Source organism: Centrocercus urophasianus, unplaced genomic scaffold, assembly GCF_019232065.1.
Source record: "Centrocercus urophasianus isolate 14NV4802_14NV808 unplaced genomic scaffold, USGS_Curo_1.0 seq_5, whole genome shotgun sequence".
Taxonomy (NCBI): Eukaryota; Metazoa; Chordata; class Aves; order Galliformes; family Phasianidae; genus Centrocercus; species Centrocercus urophasianus.
This window is the reverse complement of record NW_024885088.1, coordinates 4,005,718-4,031,500: the sequence shown is the minus strand read 5'-3', so window position 1 is coordinate 4,031,500 and position 25,783 is coordinate 4,005,718. Positions and strand designations below refer to the sequence as shown.

At 40.3% G+C, this 25,783-nt stretch overlaps 1 protein-coding gene across 4 annotated transcripts in view; it reads left to right on the top strand.

The window, feature by feature from the left end:
- The window catches only part of SCUBE1 (signal peptide, CUB domain and EGF like domain containing 1), a 205,337-nt gene that overhangs the window by 152,787 nt on the left and 26,767 nt on the right, over positions 1–25,783 (top strand). For all 4 annotated transcript variants that reach the window (XR_006171503.1, XM_042835115.1, XM_042835114.1 and 1 more), the window contains exons 10-11: positions 20,650–20,766; positions 22,623–22,745. Coding sequence is in view for 3 of the 4 variants with exons in the window: in XM_042835115.1 (XP_042691049.1) it covers positions 20,650–20,766; positions 22,623–22,745 (240 nt within the window). In the remaining variant the exon portion in view is untranslated. The remainder of the gene's footprint in view (positions 1–20,649; positions 20,767–22,622; positions 22,746–25,783) is intronic.

Genomic DNA, 25,783 nt, shown 5'->3' with positions numbered 1-25,783 from the left:
GAGTCACATCAGAAAGTTGTAAGTTGCCAAGTTTTGATACACCTGCTAAAAATGGAGACAAAATGTTAAAAAGAAATATTCATTTCATGATGCCTTTAGAGATAGTTAGGAATGCTTTCTGTTTCTTGAGTTTCTTATGTTGTAACATGCTTTCACTGTCATATCAGTAAGAGGTTTTGCCACTGAAGTCATTGTGAGTACAACAAGGAAGAACTCAAGACCTGCATTCTTGTTAGGCAGTAGCTAGTACAAAATGTATTTGTTCATGATGCAAAGTCCTAGTAACAGACTTTGAAACCTACCTATAAATAATCAGGTACTTGTGATAATGAGAAACTGGAAGCAGTTCTGTAAACCTTGTTTGTGAAAGTTTTGCTTCTTTGTGTGCCTGGGATGCTTAATGAGTGACTTGTTGGTAACAGTACATACCATGCAATGAATGAAGCAGTAGCTCATCTTCTGCTCACCTTCATGGTCAGACAAGAATTGTTAGCTCAGAAATACAAACATCACCTGGCCATCCTACTTTTTCCATTGTCAGTGGGCAAGGGTGGGCACTCTGCCTCTACAGGGTATGTTGATTGACCTGTCAACTGTAGCTTATCTGTTGGCCCAACAGCATGATTAATGCAGGCTTGGAGAATTCTTAAGGTGGAGAATTTGCTTTGCTCCCAACAATGTAGGTCCTTCAAAGTGTGCAATGGGGAGGACAGAGTTATTTCCTGTTTGAAGCCTGAGGTATTTGGATTCCAGAGACTGATACAGCAGCTGTGGTATGATGCCAGCTTTGTTGAGGGAGCACTCCTCAATAATTTAGTTCCTGTCTGGTGCTTAAGGTGGTAGTAGGTGATTCAGGCAGTCAGAAAGCCTGCTAATAAAGAAGGAAGGTAAGTGAATTTATAGATCAACAAATCATTGATGCATGAACCACCTGTATTTCATTGCTCCTCTGCAAAGAGAATGTAGTTAGTGGAAGTGTTTATAGATATTAATGTCAGGTCTGACAGAAAAATGTGGTTTGGGGTTAGTGATTCTGCTAGCATATAAATCATCCATAGCTTTTTGGGGGGTAACAGCCATTCAATATCAACCATAGAACATTACTGAGAGATTAAAAAATATATATTTTGGCTATATCATCCTTTTCAATGTATGAATCAAAAACATTTATTTTGACTCCATAAAACTTGTGTTATGTCTGTTGTTTTGATTCATAATAATAGAGTTTTTATGACTTACGATTTTGCCGTCAGTATTGCTTTTCTCCTCTGGTTTCCATTTTGAAACTAAAGCTTATTGTCAGTTACAAATCAGTGTTTACAAATATTAATTTAGGACCTTGGAAGTGTATGTTGTTTTGGTCAAAGCCCTATTTTATTCAGATGGCCTTCCTAGTGTATAGGGAGTTAATCTTCAAATGAGTCCATCATTCACATCCAGGAACAGATTCTGCTAATTTTAGACAGAATGCCCTTGCAAACAATTGGTAAGCTTACCCTTTTAAGACCTGCAGAATCCCTGGGTAAGTCTGTGTTTGCGTCTGATTCAGAGCAAAGAGTCTGTAAAGAAAAACAGCCATAGATACACTGTTTGTGTTAGCAATATTTTTCACACTGTTGAAAATACAAATAAGCTGCTGCTACATAATTTTCTTCATGTGATTGTTAACTTCAGCATAAGACAATTTTCAGTGTTTCCATGAAAAGGTACCAGTAGAATCATTGTGAAATGCTAAGGTTGTCCCATGTCACCTCATTTCATTGATGTCTTTTCATTGCAGACCCTCGTAGACTCATCGCAGAGCTGAAGGGCCAACTTTAAGGTTGTAGGGAAATTGTATCAAAGCCTCAGACTTTGTTCTGGCTGTTTGCTTAACTCCCACCCCATTGTGCAAAGTGCCTTACACACATTCATTGTCTCTGTGAAGGGGAAAATATTTCTCTCTCAGTTTTTCAAGCCAGAAGGGTGAAGTCCAGTATAGTAGCTTGCCTCAGATCATATCTGTGAACACCTTGACAGTATGGAGAATAAATTTCAAGTTTTTGTGAATCTACCCTGCTTCTTCATTACAAGACAAAAAAAAAAAAAAAAAAAAAAAACAACTCTCCTGTATTTGTGCTCATACTCTGCAATGAAAAGTCATCATTTTTCAGGAGCTCTGAAGCTTGCTGATTGCTTGGTGCCACTGGCTAGCCATTCCACATGGAGAGTGCTTGTGTAAGCAGTCCTTGCGTTTGTAAAGGGAATTAAAATGTTCTGCATTTGTCTGTTTAGAGCTAAACCATTTTTAGCCCTGGTTGCAAAGAAAACTATTGTCAATCACAGATTACTTCTGCTAGGGAGTGGTTCTCACGCTTACACTCCTTGTTAGACAAGGAGAATGTAGGGGGTTTCTTCCTTTCTCCTCCCCTGCATTCCAACCATTTAAAAGGAAACTTATTTGTAACCCAGAAGGTAAAGAATCCACACTGCCTTGACAGTGATATTGTGGAGGCTAATACAGCTTTCCCAGAGTCTCTCTTTTCATGGAAACTTAAAAATAGATTTTTTTTCACCTTTGATGGCAAAATCACTGTTTGGCAATATCAAATACATCTACTGTATATTGGTTTAACAGATCCCTTAAGCCTAAAGTATTGTAAATTCATTAGTACTGGAAGAAACCATTGGATCTGTTAATATAAGCCTTGCAAGAGGCCTGCAACTTCTTTGAGTACATAACACAATAACTTGGCTGTATTCATAGCAAGCATGTCTTGTATTTATAACCTTTGTGGTAATTAACAGCAGGACAACAACTCAGATTAGTTTTAGAAGCACAGCAGCAACAAAACAGCAAGCAAGACTACTTAAAGCTACAATGAATGTATATAAGTGCAGACATAATTACCTTAATCCTCAGCCATATGAGTTTTAAAGCCAGTTAACTTAATTGCTTATTAAGTTTCTGTTTGATGTGCAGTGATGTTGAAAAAAATTCTACAATAAGCACTCTCTGCTCTACTCAAGTTCAAGCTTCATTAAACACCCAGAAAAATGTGTGAAATTCTATCATAAATAATTTTCTCTTCCTGCTGTAGGAATTGCCTTCTGCAAGGGAAGACAAGGAAAGACAGCAAAACTCATTTGTCATAACTCTCCAGGGAGTGGTAGAGTTGAAAAGATGAGTTGCATTCAGAAAAAAAAAAAAAAGTGCTTTTAGTGGGGATGTGCAGTGAACAGAATGTAAGACTCTGGGCTGCTAAATCTACTGCCATCCTCTGCCCCTTTCCACCTCTGCCGAAATAAAGCCAAATCCTTGCGTACTGTGGAATTTAACCTTATGCAGGAAGCAATTCAGTGCCTCAAAAGTGAGTTTAAGTAGGGCTGGATTGCTAGATCTCACAGTCATCGTGCTCAGCCTTAAAGAAGGCTCTCTAAGTAGCCATTTCACCAACCATTTCAGTTGATACAGGCACTGTAAAGGAGATGATTGTTCGCCAGGCAATAGCACCCCTGTAGCACATTAGGAACTACACACTAGGTTGCAGCATTTTTTGTTTCAATGTATTCCTGTTTGACTGTTGATTATTCTGTAGTACTCTCCTACCAGATTTTAAACAACTGTAATTACTATTTTGTAACCAGGCACTAGAGTGCAGTGCCTCCTAGTCTGCTTTTGGTAGTATTGGTGTCTGTCAAAGGGGAACTCAGTAAATTTACAATGTAAATTTGTACAACACAAAGTCCAAAACAGAATTAGGCTCTCTAGCTTCATTATATACCAACTTCTTGCTCAAGTAAATTTCTATGGGCACATGTTGCTAGATGTTTGTGGTTTTATAGCACTACAGAATAACCAATAAAGCTTGAGTATGGCTGATTTTTTTTTTCCTTCTCAATACGAGAGAAAGACATGAGCACATCCATTGTCAGATTAGTGTATTTGGGCTCTTCTTTCTCTCTTTAAAAACAAATGTACTTCTTATGTGCTCCACTGTATCCTTCCATTCTGCCTTTCCAGCTTTGCTTCCAGACAACTGTTCCTCAGAAACTTGACATGCGTGGAGTAGAACACTGCAAGTAGTGGCCAGAGCCAGGTATTTTGTGAGCAGATATTGAGGCAGTTTCCTTAGTAACTCTGCCATCATATTGCAATGCGAACCTGTAAAACACCTCAAGTATTGCCCAGCAGGTTGTCTTTGTTTCTCAGGTTGTCACTGAGCAGAAGTGAAATAAGATTTGAACCCAACCTCAGGGCTGCTTTGTTATCCCTATCTGAGCCTATGATCAGTATGTTAGAAGTATGCTTCACATAGAGCTACTGATGAATACCTGCTGGGAGAAGCTTCATTCCAGAACAAGAGAAAGAAAAGAGCTCCTTGAAAAATACAGCAAATATCTATTATCCAAAGATCACACAGGTCTGATCTTGAAACACTGTTGGGTTAACTAGATATCTAATCATATCTCATAGCATCTGTCTTTTCACTTACTTGTACAAAATATGTAGTATTAGCCTTCCAAGGTCAATTATATCATGGTATCTTCATTTTGAAAATGGGCATGAAATGAGGGATTAATCGTACAAGGAACGACAGATAGAAAGTGTTTGTGGGAATTATTTTTGGCCTAAAGAAGCCCACAGAGATTAATTACAAAGATCTCTCTATACTCTTCTGTATGGAAGCATTGATGATAAATATGGCTGGACAGAACCAGTTTAATCCCAAGTAAATTGATGTATCCACACCAGCAGCACTGAATCATCGCATTTCTTGGATGTAGAGGGACCAAATTAAAAAATAAGAAGGAGGCAGAGATGATTTTGTCCCCTGTCTTACATAACAGTGACCCATATTTGATCATGTAACCCAGAAAAGCAATTGACTTGGCCCCAGTCAAATAACCTGATGAAGGTCGCAGGATGAGGGTACACCACTTGCATTGATTTATACAGGACAAAGCTACCAGTGTTAAGGTACTTAGCTGAACGCATGGGCTGGAATATCTGTCCCTTTCTCTCTCACACTACATCGTGAAAACGGAGGACAGGGAGAATCCTGTATCCCGTATCTCATTTCAAAAACCTGAGGAAATTCCTTGAAGTGAAGGAATGCTGTAACTCTCGCAGTCAAGCCAAGATACCCTTTTACCATAGCGCTACTCCTGTGACTCTTCATGCTCTGAGCAGTAGCTGAGTATATTCTAGTGCAGTCTCAGTAGCAGAGAGCTGTGGGAAATGTGGTTACAGCTGCACCAAGCAGCAGTAAAGGGACTGATGAAATCTTTCAGCTGATCTGTATCGATGCTAGATCTGATGTTTTATGTACGTTACTTTGAAAGACAATGGGTGAAGCCCAGAACCTTCAGGTTCAATGGGCCAATGTCATTGTTTAGCCAACACAATAGTGAAAAACGTTAAAATGTTTTCGTTTCGTTCCATCCCTTTCTCTCTCTTTCTCACTCACTAAATAAATAGAATAAGCCAATTTAGCCTTTCCTTTCTTTCTGGAGTGGCATCAACAGTATTATTCTGTCACAGCTTCACAGCCAGGTAGGAGGAGCCAAAGAAGATACCAACAGAAATGTCACTGCTTTGCATGGTTTGTTTTCTTCTTAATATTTAAAATACAGTTTTACCTGAACCCACCCATACCTCTCACTCAGGATGTTAGACTCATTGTCAGGACTAGGCTGCAACTGGTGCAGAGTGTCAGCAAGCCTTAAGGGAGCTGCTCCCTGTGTCGCTGCAAAGGAAGGTGATAACAGGGATCACAGAGATCATCTGCATCATGGGGTGAGTAGCAAGCAGGCTTATAAATCCCCTCACTGACTTCTACCTGCGTTGGCGTATGCATTTGCTTCTAAGTTTCATGTCTTCAGTATTCAGAAAAATATACAGGGCTTCATTTAGTTTTCACTTCTATTATTAAGAAAGCTGTGGTACTCAGCAGGCTACTGTGCTCACACTGCAGTCACACTAAGGGAATCTGTTGGTCCTTGTCCCATTAAACCACTCGAACAGAGTAAGTCAGTGCCGTTGCAGGAGTGAGTAGTGAGAAAACAGGATGAAGGGACTCAAGCTATCCTGTATCAATACACATTTGTGTGATGCACATGAAGGAGAGTGATTTTGCATTTATGCACTCTTACATTCATCCACATCGAATAGCCATACTGTAAGATATAAAATACATTTCCTTCCTTAGGCTGATTTGCAGCCAGTTCAGCTGCAGATGTGGGCCAAGAACCAATGAGAACCAGTGGCACACCTGAGGCAATGCTGGGAGCTGCTTCTGGAAACCAGGAAGGAAATTTGAGATAATTTCCCTGTCACTGATCATGTTCACTCCTTATGCAGATTTTCTCCTAGGCATTGAATGTCACTGAGCCTTATAAAAATATCTTACTTATGACAGGCACCATATTGTTGCTAGTGTCAGGTTAAGAAAATACTCTGCTGAGAGGCAACACGTTGCACTGTTGATGAAAGGAGGAATACATCTCAAACCCTTCCTGTTACACATGGTGCTTGCTCTTGGTGTCAGCGAGATTGTGAATAGTGGTAGAGTCTGCCTCTGTGAGAAAAAAAGAGTTGCAAGATCATACCCAGAAACAATAAATGCCTCAGGCATAAATTATATGCAGTTCTAGCCAGTACAGGTTTGTTTGCCAAGTGATAGTATCTCCCATGCTGGTTGTAGCAATTATGTCTGCTGAAACATGAAAACAAATACATTCCCCCCACCTCCAGCTTTCCTCTCTGCAGCACATACAGAGTTATCATAAGTTAATTTTTTTGATTGCTGCTGCTTGAAAGAAATATTAAACCTCACAATCTGGGCTTTAAATCAATTCCTAATGGGATGACACTTACTGTGGGGAGGGCAGCTGGGGCAAATTATTCTACCTCTATTTTCCCATGAAGCTTCTGACACAGGCTACTGTTGGAAGATACTAGATTAGTTTGACCTCAGGTCTCATTCAGTATTGCAGCTCTTACGTTCCCGTGTTAAACTCTCTAACGTATATTGCTATCAAATTGCTTTCTACAGCTTTGTCTGTTCCCCTCCCTGTGGTGTTGTGCGTGGGAAGCCAAGTAAAATGTTCCACTAATGCTTAGAAAGAGAATTTGAGGTATATTTTTCATTTGATGCTGTAGGATTTATTGTATGCATAGTGCAGAAATTATGTTACTGGACTAAAATCGTATGTATTAATGAATTACCAGGATGTGAGTCAGCCTTGGAATAGCTTGAGCAGGAAGGTAGTATTCTTCCACAAACAATAATATGTTGATAAATTGTGCTGAAAGCTGTAATTCAATAGGAGTTGCTTTTAGAAAGAACCACGGAAGGACTGTATGTGTATGTATTCTCCAATATTTCAGTAGTGCACTTTGAGATAATGCCATGTTACAGCTCTCTCTCATTAAATTGCCTTAATTAAGATCAGGAATCCTTTATACTAAATGCTGTGCAGATTTGCACAGGAGTCAGTGGCAGACCATGAATTACAGGCAGGCAATCAACAAGCATGTGGCAGAGACAGGAGATTCTCGATCTCAAGACAAGTTTTCTAAATACTTTCTAAACAAGCCTTTGAACAGCAATTCTTGTATATTAAGTGGCCATCAGGAGCTTGAAGTTAGCTGGGGATGCATGATCAGGACAACAGGAGGTGAAGTGCTGCAACTGAGTTTTTGGTTGAAAACTGAAACTGTTGTTATACTTGCTCTTTCAGCACCATCAAATAACGCTAGAGCATATTTTGACCCAGAGTAGTCCCTTGTTCCTTCAAGGCAGACACTACTCAGCTGTGATGGAGACAGCTTGGCAAGGAGAAGTTTTTTCTTTCCAGATATACGTCTAAAAAGCAAATGTATTGCAGGAGAGAGGGAATATCCTTCACTTGAGCTAAAGCCTTTTTTGTTTGTCTCATCGGGTTTTTAACTTGCTCTTACAAAGCTATTGTGTAAGTACAGGTTTGAGCAGAGTCCTACTAAACATGTTTATGTTTGTAGGAAAACAAATGAACCTGCCTGAAGTTTCTTTTAATGTATTTCTCCTCTTTATATGTGACTTCTCCTACCCCACACACTTGACATTGCAGCATAGTTTATTGCCATAATAGCAGTAGATAACTCAACTTGCCTTTGCCTTGGAAAATGATTGATTTTGGAAAAGGATATGTTTGCTTATGCAATCTTGGCAATGTTTTGATTAAAGTACTTTGTTTCCTTACAAAAAAAAAGTGTTGGGAAAATACTGACTTTAATTTCATTTTATATTGTCCTTGCAAAACAATGGTAAGACGATAAACGTAATATAAGCCAAAGCCAGTTGCCTCCTACTGGGTTCCTCAGATTGAGAAGCCTGAATACAACAAAGCCCTCATGTAATGGGGAGGAGTGGGAGGGGTGAGAAAGAGGTAGGACAGGTAAACATAGACCCAAGAACAAGGATTATGTTTAGGAAGTCTACAGACTGTCTGAGCATTTACACTACTTCAGTCTCCAGTTTTAGAAACTTCATCACACATGAGTCTTTTGCCTTCATCTTTCTACATCTGTTTCTACTTGTATCCCAGCAAATTCTACCCTCCAACAGCCTTGAGGCTGGGAAGCCCTTGTGTTACCCCACTGAGTGGTTGTATCCAACTGTCACATGTTGAAGTGAGTTGGCCTATACAAGTGAGTTGGCTCAAGAGGATTTTTATTTTCTTACTAGAAATAATTCTGTGTTTGAAAAGCCGGTCTCAAACACAGTCTCTTCATAGTCTGGTGAGACCATTAAGGTAATTACACGAATGTCATAAAGATGTTGGGAGTGGCAGCCTGTACATGCACACTCCTTCCATGTAGCAATGATGATGTGATTGCCAAAATGCTCACACAGAGCACCAAGAAGAGCTGTCATCAGAAAGCTATACATTCTGATGCCCACAGTGCTACTACATTGGTGCTAGCATACGTAACAGATTAAAATTACCTGAAAATGCCACTGACTGTAGTTGCACTTGCATTCTCCAAACTAGGCATTCAGAGATAGAGTTTTAACTCAAGCTCATTTATTATAGCTATTTTAGCCTTCATTTGGTTTGTCATCACTGAAAGGATGCAAATGTATTTACTCTATCTTGCTCTGACTCATGGCCCTTCATCAAGCAGTCCCAGCCCTCCCTCATCTAATAGTGGGTAGATTTTGTAGATCATAGGAAAAATATGGAAAGGTGCTTAGCTCAGCTCATTTTCTATTGATTTTAAAAGTAATGGATTCTAAAAAAGCACAGTACTGTTAAAGATGCTTATATATTTCTGATACTATTGGCTTTTTCTGTATTTAGAAGGTTGCTGTGCACTACTCAAGCTCAGATCACTATAAGGCATTTTAAAATCTTTTAACAATCCTTTAGAAGTACATTTAAGAATTGTTATTCACAAGTATAACAATAAACAGACAAAGTAGGATGAAAGTAAGTGCCATGAGCTTGTGGTGAAGCTAAGTGTAGTGAGCTTGATAGTGAAAAACAGTAATTATATTTTAAATCTTCCTTTCCAAATGCCTTTTTAGAACACATCCCTTGGCTCCCTTCATGTCTGTGACCTTGAGCAGTCTTACTAATTTTATACCATTCTGTCTAGTTGCTAGTAGGATTTTTTCCTTGTCTATAAGAGACCCAGCAATCTTTCTCACCTGCAAAAGTAATTCTTTTCTTTTTTTAACTTCTTTAAGTACCTCCAGAGCTGTCTCTGGTGATTGATGAGTCTCTCTGCAAACTCCACTCCACTAGCTGAAGGCTCTTCTGCCTTCTCTGTCTCCTTTCCCCATCCCTCAAGTTTGGTCTTGCAAGGTTCCATTTTAGTGCCAGCTCTCTATAATGTTTTCGTCAGTGGCTTGGATACAAGACTTGAAGGCATATTGGGTAAATTTGTGAATGACACAAAACTGGGAGGAATTGTTGAATCGCTCAAGGGTAGAGTGGCCTTTGAATAGAGCAGTCACCAGTGTCATGAAGTTTAATAAGAGCGAGAGCCAGATTCTGCATCTGGGATAGGACAGTCCTGGGTCTTATACAGTTTGGGGAATGAGATGCTGCAGAGCAGTCCCACAGGATGGGATCTGCGGTTGTGATTTACAGCAAGTTCAATATGACCCAGTAGTGTGCCCAGGCTGTCAAAAGGGACAACTGTATGCTAGTGCGGAGGTTTGGGCACCACAAACTCTGAAGGACATAAAAATATTACAGAGCATCCAAAGGAGGGCTGCAAAGGTGTAGAAGGGTCTGGAGGGCAAGACAAGGGAGAAGCAGCTGAGCCTCCTTGGTGTGCTCAGCGCAGGGCAGAGGAGCTGAGGGCAGCCCTGATGGCAGCTGCAGCTCCTCACAGGGAGCGGAGGGGCAGCGCTGAGCTCTGCTGTGTGACAGCGACAGGGCCGAGGGAACGGCATGGAGCTGTCAGGGGAGGGCAGCTGGGGGTCAGGGACAGGGGCTGCACCACAGGGTGGTTGGGCCATGGGAAGGCTGCCCAGGGCAGTGAGCATGGCCCCAAGATGCAGGAGTTTAAGGACCATTTGGACAACACTCTCAATTCAGGGTTTGAATTTTGGGTGGTCCTTTGTGGAGCTAGGAGCTGGACTCAGTGATCTTCATGGGTGCCTTCCAGCTCAGGATATTTTGTGAATCTATGAAATTTCTTCACTTGTGTTACGGGAGTACTCAATCTAAAGGAGTCTAGAGACTGTCTGTACAGACAGGATATGAGAAGAGTGCCACAGATGTATAGGCAACTTGATGTGCATGCTCCCAGCTCTATCCTCAACTGCAACACGGATCTGTGGTCTCTCCCCAGCTCCAGAAACTCAGATAACCAGCACAGCTGGTCAGTAAATCACATACTAAGTTGACTGAGGTTATCTGTCAAGTGATTTCACAAATTGGGATAGAAGCCATGGCAGTGTTGTTTGAAATATGGTCAGAAACAGGGAAACATCAGGCTAAGGAGAAATGCAGATATGTTCCCTGGTGTGAGTGACAAGGTGAAGGGCCTGCATGGAGGAAGCAAATGTTTCTGATTAGGTGAAAAGCACTGTTGCCTTCTACTCTTGGAGCCTTAGTAACCAGCATCAGTTTTCTCATTCCTCTGTCATTTGTTTGGAGCTGCTGACCGGTTCAGCTCAGCTGAAGAGAAGTGGAAGAAGAGGGAAGCTCGACCTGGCTCTTCTGATGCCAGACTCCTTTTCTAGTCCCATGAGCAGAAGGTTCCACTGCTGTTCTCCAGCTTTCCTTGCAGTACCAAGATTTAGCAAGTAGTTTCATGCTACCATGTTTAAAATACTACAGAAAATTACTATCTGCCAGAAAGAGAAATTACCAGGTAGTCTTCTACCATTATTCTTTGTTTGCTGCTTCTTACAAAAGAGAACATGGTGAGGTCCTTCATAATGCTGCAGAATTTAAAAAAAAAAAAAAGCCAAAAAACTTTGACTTTGCCAAACAGCGGAGAAATAATAATGTAATGATGATGGCGGAGTTGGTTATGTATTTAATTATAGAAATGTAAAAAAAAAATAAAGGTCCAAATCCCACCAACTGTAGTCAAAGATACTCCCAAAGACCCCAAAGTTAGCTGCCAATTTTTGCCTGCCTGAAATTGCCAAATTCTGCAGTTTTTATCCAAAACAATAAATCTTCCCAGCCCCTAAGGCAAATCTTTTGGTGATCCAAAAGCAAGCAAATAGTTCTGTGGCTGATACATGAGGCGGAACAGAACAGTACTTACTGGGAGCAGAATTGTCTCTGCAGTGCTGACAGGAAGAGCAATGTATGGTGGTCAGTTGACTTGGCGCATGCATTAAGGGGAACACATAGGGAACAGATATTCACCGCCTTAAGAGGTTGTCTTGCGGCCCCATTTCTGCAAACACAAAGAGAGTCTTGAGGGAAGCTTGTGGAAGAGAATGAGCTTGTGGACTGTGTGGAAGAAAATTAAATAGGGAATTTTTGAAAGTAATGGAGAGGAGAAGGGAAAATTAATTTGCTGGTATGTGAGATCACATAAAACTCCCTTGGAAAAGTTCCTAAAGAAAGGATTGTATTTACTCTGGAGAGGGGGCAAACAGTTTAGACCTACAATTTTATTGCCAATTCTCGGTGTTTAACCTGCTTTCCTTCTGCTTTTAAACCCCAGAGACAGCACAGCCGTTTCCTGAAAGAGCAACTGGGCTCTTATGATAAGGTGTGATAGCAAAGATAAAGGAAACAAGTTGCCACTTGCCTTTAAAAACTCTCCCGATGGTACGGTTGTGTTCTTTCCAAGTGCAGTTCCTTTTGCTGTAACTTCTGCCTAAACAGTGGGAAACGAGCTGCTCTGATGTTAGTGACGGTGATGAGTTTGTTGGCTTAAGAGTTGTCCCCTTGGTGCACTGCATCAAAGACAGATCTGACTGCTGCAGATCCTCTAACCACTGAAGGAGCTGATGAATGATTACTGTCTTCTGAACTTAGTTGCTCTGATTATATGAATTAAGAGAGGCAGCCAGCCAGCCCAAGGGAACTACTTAGTTGAGTTCTACTTTCTTGTGTGTAACCTCAGACCCAGCAAAATACTACAAGAAATATATTGAGAGGTACTTGCTGGTTTCTGAAAGAATCAGGTATGCATTGCACTTTTTTAAGATAAGTTACTTATTCTTTGCCAGATTTAGCAACTAGAAAGGATCAAACTAATTTTAACTTTAAAAATTAAGCTGATGTAAGTGTCTAAGAGGTTATCTCAACAAAACACCTAGCCCATCCTTTCTGGGATAGAAATACTTTCATAGGTTATCAAGCAAAAATGCTAGACGCTGCTTAAATGCAGGTCAGGCTAAATGAGCATGGTCATCTTGCTGGTATTAAAGAAACTCATTCTATCAAAATAAATGCCTGGTTTCTATCACACATAACTTAGAGGGCATTAGTCAGCTTCAGAAACAGAGTGGAAGTATGAGAACACAAAAAAGGAGAAATCAGTGATGTCCAGGCATTCCTTAGAGCAAAATATGAGTATCTGAAATCATCAGACCAGAATAAAAAACAAACAACTGAGACAACTGTGGCTCCTTAGACTGCTCTTGCACTAAAGCTATGGTATTAATATTACATTTAGGACTGTACAAAGAGAGAGAGACTTAGCCTTTCTTAAGAGTGATATAAGAGGCAGTTTGACAGCCTCAAGAACAGAGATAATGGGTTATTGAGGTTATTATGGGTTACAGATAGCCAGTAAGTGAGGTAAAGACAAGGTGTTTCCAGGATCTCAATGTACTGAATAAAAACAGACATTGAGGGTTATTGAGACAGTGAGGCAGAGCTGTGTAGATGATTACATTTGCAGTCCTTATTGCAGCTATGGACTGGAAGGGGTGGGCTTCGCACTCCAGGCATTGTATGCCACACTGGCCTTAACAAATGGAAACTGTGGTCTGGTTGCATTTTCCAAGGCATATGGCTGCTCAGCAGAGTGCTGCCTTCTTGCTTATGCAGCCTGCAAGAGCTGGCAGGCTCAAGGTCTGTGCAGACCTACTGCTGTGGCAGAAGCTTGGGCCTGCAAGTAGCTTGCAAACGAGCAACCACCTCAGTGTGGTGAACCCAGAGGAATGTGTCTGTTTACTGAAGTTAAGCTGCTGCTGTACTGGAAAGCCTTGTCCTCTGAGACAGCAAGTATCTTCTGTATGTCACAGAGCTGAAGCTAACTTGTACCCAAAGCCCTCCAGTGGGAATGTGTCTGGAGGCACATCTGCAGGTCCTTACTGATTTCCACGGCTCCCATGTGGCAAAAATATGGACCTGCTTATAGCACTGATGCCTAAATCTGTTGCCAGAAATTGGAGACCTGTTGTTTGCTGTGAGTAGAATCAAGGGTTCAATTAAATGCTTTATCCAGACTGGGGAAACATTAATTTGATATGAACAAGTCTTTGGTTCTGATCTGAACCCTAGCAACATGCTTAAATAATGCATGCAGCAATTATCTGACCTGTACTAGAGTGCGAAGGAATCAGAATCTTGCAAAATTTGGTGCCTATCCCTGATGTAATAATAATTTTATTTTCTACTGCACTATCTCCTTTGTGGCATATTTACATGATAAGTCACAGATCTCTAATTATTTATTTAATCTCTTTCTAGTATATTTTGCACAATTTTTTTGCAGTTTATATAGATTTATTTGCTTTATTACCACTTTGCATTCTGAGAAGAAGTCTTCTATAATAAAAAGTGCATTTCCTTGCAAGCAAAATCAATTTCCTTCAGGAATCTCTCACTCCCTGATTAGCATGTTACATTTGGTCAACACTAATCGCATAGTTGACTGTGAGCACTAAAATTCTTAAATAAATAAGTTCAATGTTACTCATAATGGATGGTTTGCACTTAAATTTCTGAAACACAAGATGTTACCGTGCTATTTAGACACTTACATTCACATTGAAGTATAACAATTTAGGCCAGATCTATTTTTCTGTAGGTCATTAGTATGTTATTAACAATTAAGTCTCAGCAGCAAGTTTGATTGCAAGTGAGTAATGCAGTGGGAAGCCTAAATGGGTGTGGTTTCTCAATTATTTTTAAAGGTTTGGGGTTATGGCTTTCCTGTTTCCTTCTTTTTTTCCTTTCCCTTTTTGTTAGCCCACTTCAGAAGCACTCAGTGGGAAAGCAGTGAAGCAGGAGGTGTGTATATTACTAAATCTTTCCATGTTTCCCCTTCATTGGTTTTGTTTTTGTAGACAGTGAAACGCAAGAAGTTAGCTATATGCCGTTCCTTCTACTGGGTGCTGGATGTATACTAGAGTTATATTCTCAGATGGAGGATGTTTTTTTACTAACTGTGAACAGGACTAAGTCACTGTGGATCAGAAAACTTGAGCTATGGTGGAAACCCCTCATGTGGTGGCTATAGGAAAATAATACCTTTCCCAACAGTGAATTTAAGCCAGCATTTGTTGGAGAATGTAGCTTGAATCATGACTCCCTGTGGTCCAGCAACCACTCAGATTAAGATATGTGGTTTCCCTAATGTCTGTCAAGTGCTGTTGGAAACCACTCTGGCTGGGCTGTAAGGTGAACAACATTACATGGGTGGTATGAATTCCCTCCAGAAATCAGAGGATGGAGGGGAGGAAAGGGGAGACAGAAAATAACTTTCAGCCAAATATACATATAAAAAAGCATTAGTGTTTATTTTAAAAACGTCATCTAACAGTTCTTTAGAATTTCTATGTATGTGTGCTTAATGAATGAGAAAAAGGAAAAGCTCTGTTTCTCAGAGAAACCAGTGACTTGGAAGCTGAGAAATGTGTGCACAAATGTTCTGCCTCACCTTGGGCTTGCTTTGTGTGCGTGATCGGTTGAGTGGGGTACTCCATGCTGAGTCTGCACTTGGTTGGGGCTTAAAAATAAACAAGGGGGTGTGAGAAGGCTGAAATAAGGCTGTGTATTATTGTCATTCACACTGCTTTCCCACTGCCCTGATCTATGGCTTTGTGTCCAAATGGGACACAGGACCAACCAGGACCATCGCTTCCAGCCTAGGCATTATCTGAAAACCAGGTATTCCTTGGTTTGCATGTGCTTCACAGCATCCTGGGCAGCACTTGTGAAATATAGATGTCTTTGCTGCTGTAATGAAGGTTACTTTAACTTAGGGAAGGCTTGGGAGCGTATGGAACAATGACTGTGATACCAACTCTAGGTATTAATGTGATACTGTGACCATTTTTGTCAGCATTCAGGGTTATGAGTCACTTTCGCTGATGAAGGAATCAATAGTAGAAGTACTTATTTCCTATTCTTTTTTGTTTTACTTTCTATTTCTGTGGCCCCCCCCCCCCCAAAAAAAAAAATCTATTTACATTGGATTTATTAAATTATTATTATTAAATAATAAATATATTTTACATATATGCTGTAATCCAGCAGGTATGTCTCATCTTGCCTCAGTGAATAAAAGCAAATCAAATATTAGATTGGTTCTTTGCCCATAGTGCCCAGAGCTGTTCCAGTACTAAAACTGTATCATAGCTTTTGATTGTCTCAAAGCTCTTCTTGTCTTATTCTCTATGGCACAAATAGCATCTCATCAAATAATGATTTCCCCTTGCCATGTTCTTTACCAGCCTCATCTTTAAATATTTAGTGTTGAGCACTTTGCTAGCAATGCTAATCCTTTCTGAAATGTTCTGTGTTACACTAAAATTTTCTGGTCTTTGATTTCTTTTAATTACTCTCAAATTTACTGTAGAGAAAAAAGCAATGGTGATTGAGAATATAAGGTACTGAATTTGAGGACTGGAAACAGAGTACAGAAAGAAGCCTTTCACTTCAGAACTGCTGGTAGGAATCCAGCTCAGTTTCAGACTTAGCAAAAATCATTACTGTGTGATGACTTCTTGGTGCCCTGCTCTGTACAGTCACAAATGAGTCAGAGTCCACATCACACAAACCACCAGAACAATTAGTGCTACTGTAATTGGGGTCCTGCTGGCAGCATCAGTGGAAAAGGCAGGAACTGAGCATGGAAACTGAGCAGCTTTCTCCCTGCTCCTTCAGGTCACCTCTGAGACATAACTGTGTGAGGAAGCCTAGAAGAAAATAGCTCAGAGGTATCTCTCCTTTTGGAGGTAAATGGAAGACCTTACTTGTCAGTACTGACAATCCGACACACACAAACGTGTTCAAGAAAAATAAGTATCATTAATGTTGAATGTGTGAAAGCCTGACATTTTATAAAATTTATTATATATCTATATATTATATATGTATAATATATATATGTCTGAAAAACTAACTAAAAAATCCAAAGTTTTGGCTTAAAATAGTAGAAACAGGGCCAAACAAATATTATAAAGCATGACCACCGCTGGCAACAACCACTTCCCTCAAAAACAAAGGAAAATCCTACTCTTTTATTAAACCATTGAACAATCTGTTCAATTTGAACCCCTCCTAGGCAAAAAGGAAGGAGTGCTTGCACTGTTCAGATATTCCAGATATTCTCTTTGGAGATGAAAATGTGGATTGATAGAAGAGATGTTGGATTTTATTCAGAGTTGATTCTTTGATGTCATGGAAGCATTGACTGGAAGGAGAGCGTTCAGCAGCACAGGGTACTATAAACAGAGTACTTCAGGTTGGTCTGGGGCATCCCCGGGGTGCACATAAATCACAGAGCTGTGGAGGTTGGAAGGGATCTTTCAGGTCACTTGGCCCAGTCCCTGAAACTGGCACCTCTACTGTGTTGTCAGCTCCAGTAGTAGGGAGTTCCTCACCTTAGAATGATGTGCTACCACCAGAAAAGCTATCTCCAGCAGGACACTCATCCTGTACTATCAGGGATGAATTTAGCTCTATAGTTTTTACAAGCTTCAAACAGTTAAACTGTGTGGATGTCTCACATATGTTGAAAATAGTGATCGATGTGATTGGAATTTCTGGGTAAAGAAAAAATAAAAAGAATGTGCTGAATTGGATGTCGGACTAGCAAACTAAGATTAGCATTAGCAATTCTGAAAGGTTCTGTGACAGATCAGCCCATTTGTGAATGCATGCCAAATTCAACTAGAATAGTCTAAGAACTTCAAGTTTCCAGTGCAGTTCCTTGAAAAAAAAAAAAAAACGCTTTGACTTTTCATGATAAAATGGTTCAAAAACTTAATTGAATTAATTCTGAGTCACTTTTAAAAGCACCTCAAACCAAGCAAGTTCATTTCTCAGTGTGAGGAATTCACTTTGACCCAATTAAAAAAAAAAAGTTTGTGTGTGTGAGCATGTGCACGTGTTCATGGTGAGTCTGACCACAAAGCCAAAAGAAAACTCATTCATTCCCCCACTGCTTCAGCTGTAACCTGCAACATACCTGCCTTCGTATTTTTGGGCTTCTCTTCAGCAGGTAACACTGACAGATTGCATAGATGTGTTTGTACTAAAGAGCTGAAGATTGGATACCTATGTTCTTTCCCAGTTGTGTGGCATGCACAATTTGAAGCCCAGATCTGTGGATATGGAAGAATAGAGTAATTCCCTGATCTTCAGCCTTATTTATACGGGATATCAGTGTATCGTGGGGGTAGTGGGAAATAAACACATCTTTTCGTGAAGAGAACTATTGCAGGGAACTACAAAGAGGTGATGTCCAACTTCAGAGTTTCTGGGAAACTGAGAAATAATAGCACCTAGAACAAAGATTTCAGAGCTTAAAAAGGGATGAAAAAAAGTGCAAGAGGATTTGAGTATCCTGTATCACACCATGGGTTTCTTTTAGCGGAGAGCATGTGGTGCATACTTTTCCCTTTTCTATGGCCAGTGCTGAATTCCTCAGGGGACTGGTGATTCTGCAGGCACTGCCCTGCGCAAAGCTCCATCCCTGGGCAGCATCAGCCCTGCCCTCAGCAGGCAGGAGCAGAGGGTGACAAGGGCTTGTTGTTAAGCAAGGGAAAAGCTGTGTGGAGGTTTTCCACATCGGATCAGCCAAAGCAAGAGGCTGAGTTTAGCAGGGGCTGGATTTATGAGAACGGTGGCACTGGTGGGATGAGAGGCTTAAATGGCTAAAAAAATCTTTTTAGAGTGGGCTTTGTATTGTAATAAAAGCGTTTGTTTCTGCTAGCCAGTGTAAGCAATGTAGGTTTATGAGCAGCTGATATTTCGTGCAATAATTCATGCAATGGAAATGCATTTGTCTATCTCAAGTGTCTGTTGTTTGGCAAGCAGATGACTGGTCTTATTATTAGACAGACTGCTCTTTACACAGGCAGAGAGGCTACAGCTCCTTGTTAATTTGAAGAAAAACCTGTAAAGTTCTGTGCCGTGATGTATAGCAGCACAAAGCGGTATGTGTGGCAGCAGCACATAAACCACACTGAATAAAATAATACAGGATAAGGTCACTGCTGAGAAATGTGAAATTATCCTTTTTCCAAGGTCCCTCCATGGTAAGTCAGAGGCCAGCAAATTGAACTACCTCTGCAAATTTCTTGCTGTAGTGAACAAGGCTGCATGGAATGAAGCCATGATGTATGATTCAGCTTGTTAGGCAGTAAAAATCCTTTAAAACTGTAACTCCAGTATTCATTCCCAAATGATTTTACTTTACATATTCATTTGGAGAAAACTGAAACAATTTGCCATCAATGTGTATTCAAAAGCCTCATATTTCCAACACTATAAAGGAAACCTTAAAAAGAAATTACTTCCTCAACTTGAATAGCGATACAGGAAAATGGATTAAGAATGAATAGATGCAAAAAAAAAAAAAAAAAAAAAAAGGAGATTCTGATTGTCTTTTTATATCATGTGATCATAGCAAGTGGTCGAGATGCACACCTAAAATTGTATAGTAGATTGTTCTGTTCGTTATGTATACTTCATTTCATGTTACATATTTGCCTGAGCAGTAGCTTTCCATGTTGTGAATTCTTTTTCTGTGCATGTTTTTAAACACTCAGAACTGGATATCATATAAAATATATCTGTTTACAACATTGTAAATTCATGTATAAACTCTCACAAAGCCTTTGGTTTTATGTACACATACATAAAAGCTTGATTTTATAGTTCTTGAAGTTAAGTATTTGCATTTATAATAGCATGAGGGGATCTAGAATGTTTAATTAAACATCAAAATTTTATAAGTAATTCTTGGATATAGGAATGGGGTAGCATACCATTAAGTGTATGTGATTTTCCACATTTTCCATGCACATGCTTTTCTGAACATGTACAGTGTGAAAGTCTCAGTTATGTGAAGCAGTGGTGCTGCTCAGCTTATGTTCTTAATGAGCAACCCTAGAAAGTGTGCGAGCTATTAAAGAAATCCTATTCCTTTCCTTTATCCCTCAGGAGTATTGTAAGAATGTGATTTTTTTGTTTGCTTGTTTGTTTGTTTGTTTTTGAGAGGTACTTCTGATGCCACTGTATTAACTTCTCTGGCCTTTCAACAAAAATTACCTAATGAAGAGGATTTTAGGAATATCAATTGTTTGGTGACAAAATTCACTCGAAGGTGCTGCTATTTTGCTCAGGTTGCAATTTAAAGTACCTTTAATGTAACAGCTTTTGGCAAGTCCATTTTCTGTGAGGACTGCTGTCAAATAAACCTTTGTGTTGCCCTGCTCAGCAAAACCTTTGTACTGTCTTTGAAGTAATGTGCTGTTAATTGCTTTCTTCATAAGCTGCTGGATCGAAGAGTCTGTGTAAATAGGAGTTTCACATTAGTGAGCAGCAATAATTAGAGATGCCTGGCTTTTTGAAGGGGAAGAGGTCAGATTCTCTTGAATTAGGTAGAATGTGGACTTTGGACCCAGATTTCTTGTATCTTTGGTGCAGGGAGTCTGAGCTCCCCAAAAATCTTAATACCCTCACAAGGCTGCTGGGTATTAAGGTTCAGAAGTTAAATGTTGCCACCTAATGGTGAATATTTATAATACAGTCTTCATGTTCACTCTTCTGTTACCCTTCTCTGCATACAGAGTACTTTCTTTATAAGGGACTAAAGGAATGAAACAGATTGTATTCAGATTTTATATGAAATGGGATCTATCAGGAAGAAGAAGATACTGCAGCTGGCTGTGAAATCCCAGCCATTCATTTTAAATGAGTTCTAACTAATTAATGCTTTCTCTATGAATTCAGATATAGACGAGTGTTCGTTTGAAAGGACCTGTGATCACACCTGCATCAACTACCCTGGAAGCTTCGAATGTCTCTGCCATAAAGGCTACACTTTGTATGGGCTGACACACTGTGGAGGTTTGGAAATACTTTTCCGCATCTGTTTGCTTGTTTGCTTTGTGAACTGTTTACTGAGCCACACGTTCTTAAGCTGAATATTTTAGATCAGGAGGTGATAAGATGAACCAAAACAGTTAAAGCTAGAGTAGTTTGAGCTGGGTGTCACTGAAATTTCAGTGTCTCAAATCGGCTGAACTATTCCCTGAAGAATGTAACAAACAATGGCCTAGCATTTTTGTTACAGTGATATACACAGCAGCCTCAGAACAGAATTACAGAATCACAGAATGGCCAGGGTTAGAAGGGACCTCAAGGATCATGAATCTCCAACCCCTTGCCACATGCAGGGCCACCAACCTCCCCATTTAATACTAGACCAGGCTGCCCAGGGCCCCATCCAACCTGGCATTGAACACCTCCAGGGACGGGGCATCCACAGCCTCTCCAGGCAGCCTGTTCCAGCACCTCACCACTCTCTTGGTAAAGAACTTCCTTTGGATATCCAACCTAAATCTTCCTTCCCTCAAGTTAAAACCATTTCCCCCTGTCCTTCAGTTATCTACCGTTTCAAAGAGTTGATTCCCCTCCTGTTTGTAGGCTCCCTTTAGGTATTGAAAGGCTGCAATGAGGTCATCCTGCAGCCTTCTCTTCTCCAGGCTGATGGAGAGCCCAGCTCTCTCAGCCTGTCTTCATAGGGGAGGTGCTCCAGCCCTCTGATCATCTTTGTGGCCCTCCTCTGGAGCCTCTCCAACAGCTCCAACAGATCAGAAGCCTGCAGCTCTAAGCCTTGTTCCATGTGTGCTGCTGTTCTTCCACAGGTGCCAGAGAAAAATGTGGCTAATTGGACTAGGCTTGTGTTTGTTAATTGGTGCAGCACCTAGTATGCCCTGTAACCTAGTCCCTCATTTGGTTCCTACCTGTAGCTCCCATCTGACTTCAGACTGGGTCACAAGGCTCCAGAGCTGGGGACTCTGGAGAAGTGACTAGAACTCTTAAAGCCATCCCTGCAGGCCGTGTAGATTCACTCAGAGCCAGGCATTTGGCAATCGGAGTTCAAGACATGATTCAGGCATGGTTTGGAAAAATAGGCAGGCACTCAGCCTGTCAGCCTTTACAGCCTGACCTGCCTTAGAAATACATGCAGTGACAGTTTTTCTATTACTATCACATTTTGAGGCCTAGCATTAGACTAGAGTCTGAGCAATTAAACCTTTGACATTTTTCTATATAATGTAATATACATTATTGTCCAGATGCTGCACAGACTTTCAAGAATGTTTTGCATCTTGTGAGAACTTCCAAGAATTTCAGTGTAACTAATCCTGACAAGTAACTTAATTGTGTCATTTGGCCTTATGGGAAATGGTCTTAAGTTGCACCAGGGTAAGTTTAGGTTGGATATCAGGAAAAACTTCTTTACAGAAAGGGTTGTTAAGCACTGGAATGGGCTCCTCAGGGATGTAGTTGAGTCACCATCCCTGAATGTGTTTAAAAACCATTTGGATGTGGTGCTCAGGGACATGATTTAGTGGAGGGTTGTTAGAGTTAGGGTAGTAGGGTTAGGCTGTGGTTGGACTTGATCTTTAAGGTCTTCTCCAACCTGAGCAATTCTATGATTCTTTGATTCTGTGTTATGTGTAAATCATTACAGGAATAGGAGCTGTGCATGTGTCTGGGGACAAATGCATGCAAAGCACGATAAGCTGTTTGACAAGACTGTTATCTGCATTACACATTTATAATAGATGTAAACATAGAAGATGCAGTAGGTACAGATATTCTTATGCACACAACTTTTCAATGTACATGTGTGTACAGTATGCACAGAGACACTGTATAGACATTGTTAATATCCTCTCAACTTTATTTTTCAGATATTGATGAATGCAGCATCAGCAATGGCAGCTGTGACTATGGGTGTCTGAATACAATGGGAAGCTATGAGTGTGTCTGTCCACCTGGAAAGAAACTGCACTGGAATAAAAAGGACTGCGTTGGTAAGTGTGTAAGTCACTGACTCAGAGGTGGCTGTGGTGCTGCTCCCATTCTCCAGAAGAGTGAAGAAGCCTGTAACTTTGTCTGAGGAATGCTGCAGGTGGACTGAAGAATGGGAAATATGTTGAATGTGTTGGTTTTTTTTTAAATTCTGTCTTATGAGTCTTGTGCTCACAAATGTTATGAGGTACGTTATTAGGTTACGTTATTAGGTATGTTTTCGTTTGATCCTCTGCTTTTTTATGGTCTTTTGATATTGAACTGCATAATTTCAGATATAACTCTACTTCCCTTTAAGAGTAATTTAGAATATTTAAAATATATGACTGTTTATAAGTAGGATGTTATTCAAGTCAATATATACATTCACAACATCATACCCCTGTTCAAGTTCTCCCCAGAAGTATCCTGTTCATTATAAAGTACCAATAGTAGATGTGTGAGAAGTATTAACTGCAGTTAGTACAATCCCAAGATGACTCAAATGATAGCAGGTACTACAAGTGCCACTAACTTTGTGTCAAATCTGAATACCTGTTCCAGTCGTTGTTGTGTAACCTTTTAGGTCGATTATTTTTTCTTTTAGAAGCACAATTTGAAACACAACAAATATTGGTCATGGCTGCATTTCTGTGAGATTTTAATTCAATTTTCATATTTTTATTGAGAATGGCCTACGTTAGGTCTTTCATAGTCAAATTTAAGTTGTTACTTTTTTTGTTTGCTTCCTTAAACCATGAATATTTTGTGGATACAGTAGGAATTGATGGCTATTACCTAACTGGGAGCAAGACACAAAAATAAAGGAGAGACCTTGTTTAAAAGGGAATCTCCTGACACACTGAGGGAAAGCACTATACTCTGGAGTAGAGAGCACTGCACCAGCCTCTAATATCATGCGATATAAGATTGTGGCATTTTTCCACTTACTTACATGGATAAAGCAGTAATGGAAAGCACTTTATAACTGGAAGGGTTTCAGCTGATGTTCAGCCTTTGCAACTGACTTTCTTTCTACCTACCAGTAAGAACCTCATTTTCCCCACTTGCATTCAGGTACATTACCTTCACTGTTTCTCTACATGAGAACTAAGGACTGTAGAAATAAGAAATGGTTACTTCTTGGGTTTGTTTTTAATTAACTGTCCATTATATCTACCTTGCAGTGTACTAGTTAGCCCTCTGGAAAAGGCTTTGTGAACTAACCTAAAACTAACTTGTAAAACTTTAGTAAAGACTAAAGTTTTCTAAGGTCTGTTAGGCCACAGAACTCTCTCAACCTACTAAGAATGCTTTTGCCATAGTAAGAGCTTGTATTGAAATATTTTCCTAGTTGTGCATTTCTGTTCATTATTTGGAATACTCAGTTGGAAGGTGGAAAATAGAACACTCTTTTCCATTAATGCACACTGTTTTCTTTGATGAATTTAATGAGGCTTAAAATAAGTGTCATCTCCCTGCTGTGTTCTACATTTGCTGTAACAAAATCCTCTTTTGCTCAGAAACGACGCTTTGCACCTGTGTTTGTCTCCTCAGTCCCAAGAAATAGTATCTTTCCAAACATCACCAAAGCAACATTAAAGGCCTTTGGAGGGAGATAAGTAGAGGATGGTTATTGCTGTATTTCAGATGTGAACATTAGATGTGTTTAAAGGACTTGCATGTAATTTATACTTAACCAGCAGTGAGGCTAGGAAATCAATCCAAATGGTGGCTCCTGGGATCCTTCCTCTGTACTCAGGCCAAGCCAGGAAGGCTTGTTCCAGCTGCCACATTTCAACTGGTCTATTTCATCCCAACTTTAGTCAGCTCTTCCCGAAGTCTGGCCAACCCAAAACTGTCCTACAGAATTCAGATGCTACAGCTCTGATCTCTACCTTTCTGTGGTCCAGTGGTGAGGTGAAGGGTAGGAAAAACGGCTCTTCCAACGAGGCCAGTTAGGAGCTAAACAGGAGTCAGCCAGGTCCACCTTGCAGGGTGAGCATGATTGGATGAAGCAGAAAAGACCAGTGAGAGGAAAAGCATATGCACTTGAACATGTGTTTATACAGGGCTGAACCAAGAACTGCTCTACAGACACCTGCCTGAGATTCATCTGATACAGCATGAACTATCTGGTATAACAGGTGCCCAGCACTACAGCCAACAGTCAGTGCAAACAGTAAAACTCTGGAGGAGGTGACTGGAGCAAAGTAAGCAGTGAGGCTGCCTTAGTGCAGATAGTGATGGCATCTACTACTCGGGCTGTAGCTGAGAATGCATCTAGTCATTTATAGGGAAAGGTATATTTAAGTAATACTTGAGTACCAAAAGATATCAGATTACAATAAATGCAGTATCTTAATTATCAGTTGCATACCATCATCTTCAGGTGAAGCACAGAACTGATCCAGCAACTCAGCAATGTCACGTAGGTTCAGCTAAACCACAAATTGTCCCTCACCCAAGTACAAAGAGCAGTTTGTGGGTAAGAAATACAGAATATTCTGTCTTCATCTTGCTGTGAAGCCACAAAGAGAAGCAGGGACATATTCATTGTTGCCTTGTGGGTGCTGATGAGGAGCAGCTGATATTTATGTACCATAGCTTGGGGCAGTTCGACGTTGGCTGAAAGGATTGATGGGACTATCTACTCCCAATCTCAGCACCTGCTGCCTCATCATTGCCCAGATGGGAAGTTTTCTACTTCCAGAAGCTTAAACCTGGCACTGAAATACAAGCCTGTGAGAACTGGAGTGAGAAAAAGAAAATGCTTTCACTGGCAATCTAAATAAACAGAACTTTGTGAGAGGGATTCTTGTGTATATTGTTGTAGTTCCCCAGTGAACCAGAGAGCTGGGCCTCCAAAAAAGGGGGACAGGACTTCTCATGTCATTAATATTACCAATTGCTTCTGTAATGATATTGCGTGTGCAGCATAATGCTCATAATTAGAGATACCTACATTTCAAAGTGCAGCTCTGGACCTGAACAGTCCCAAAAAAAGAAGAAGATAGGAATAAAAGACTCAGATGCTAGACCTAAAAATCTGAAGGAGTTC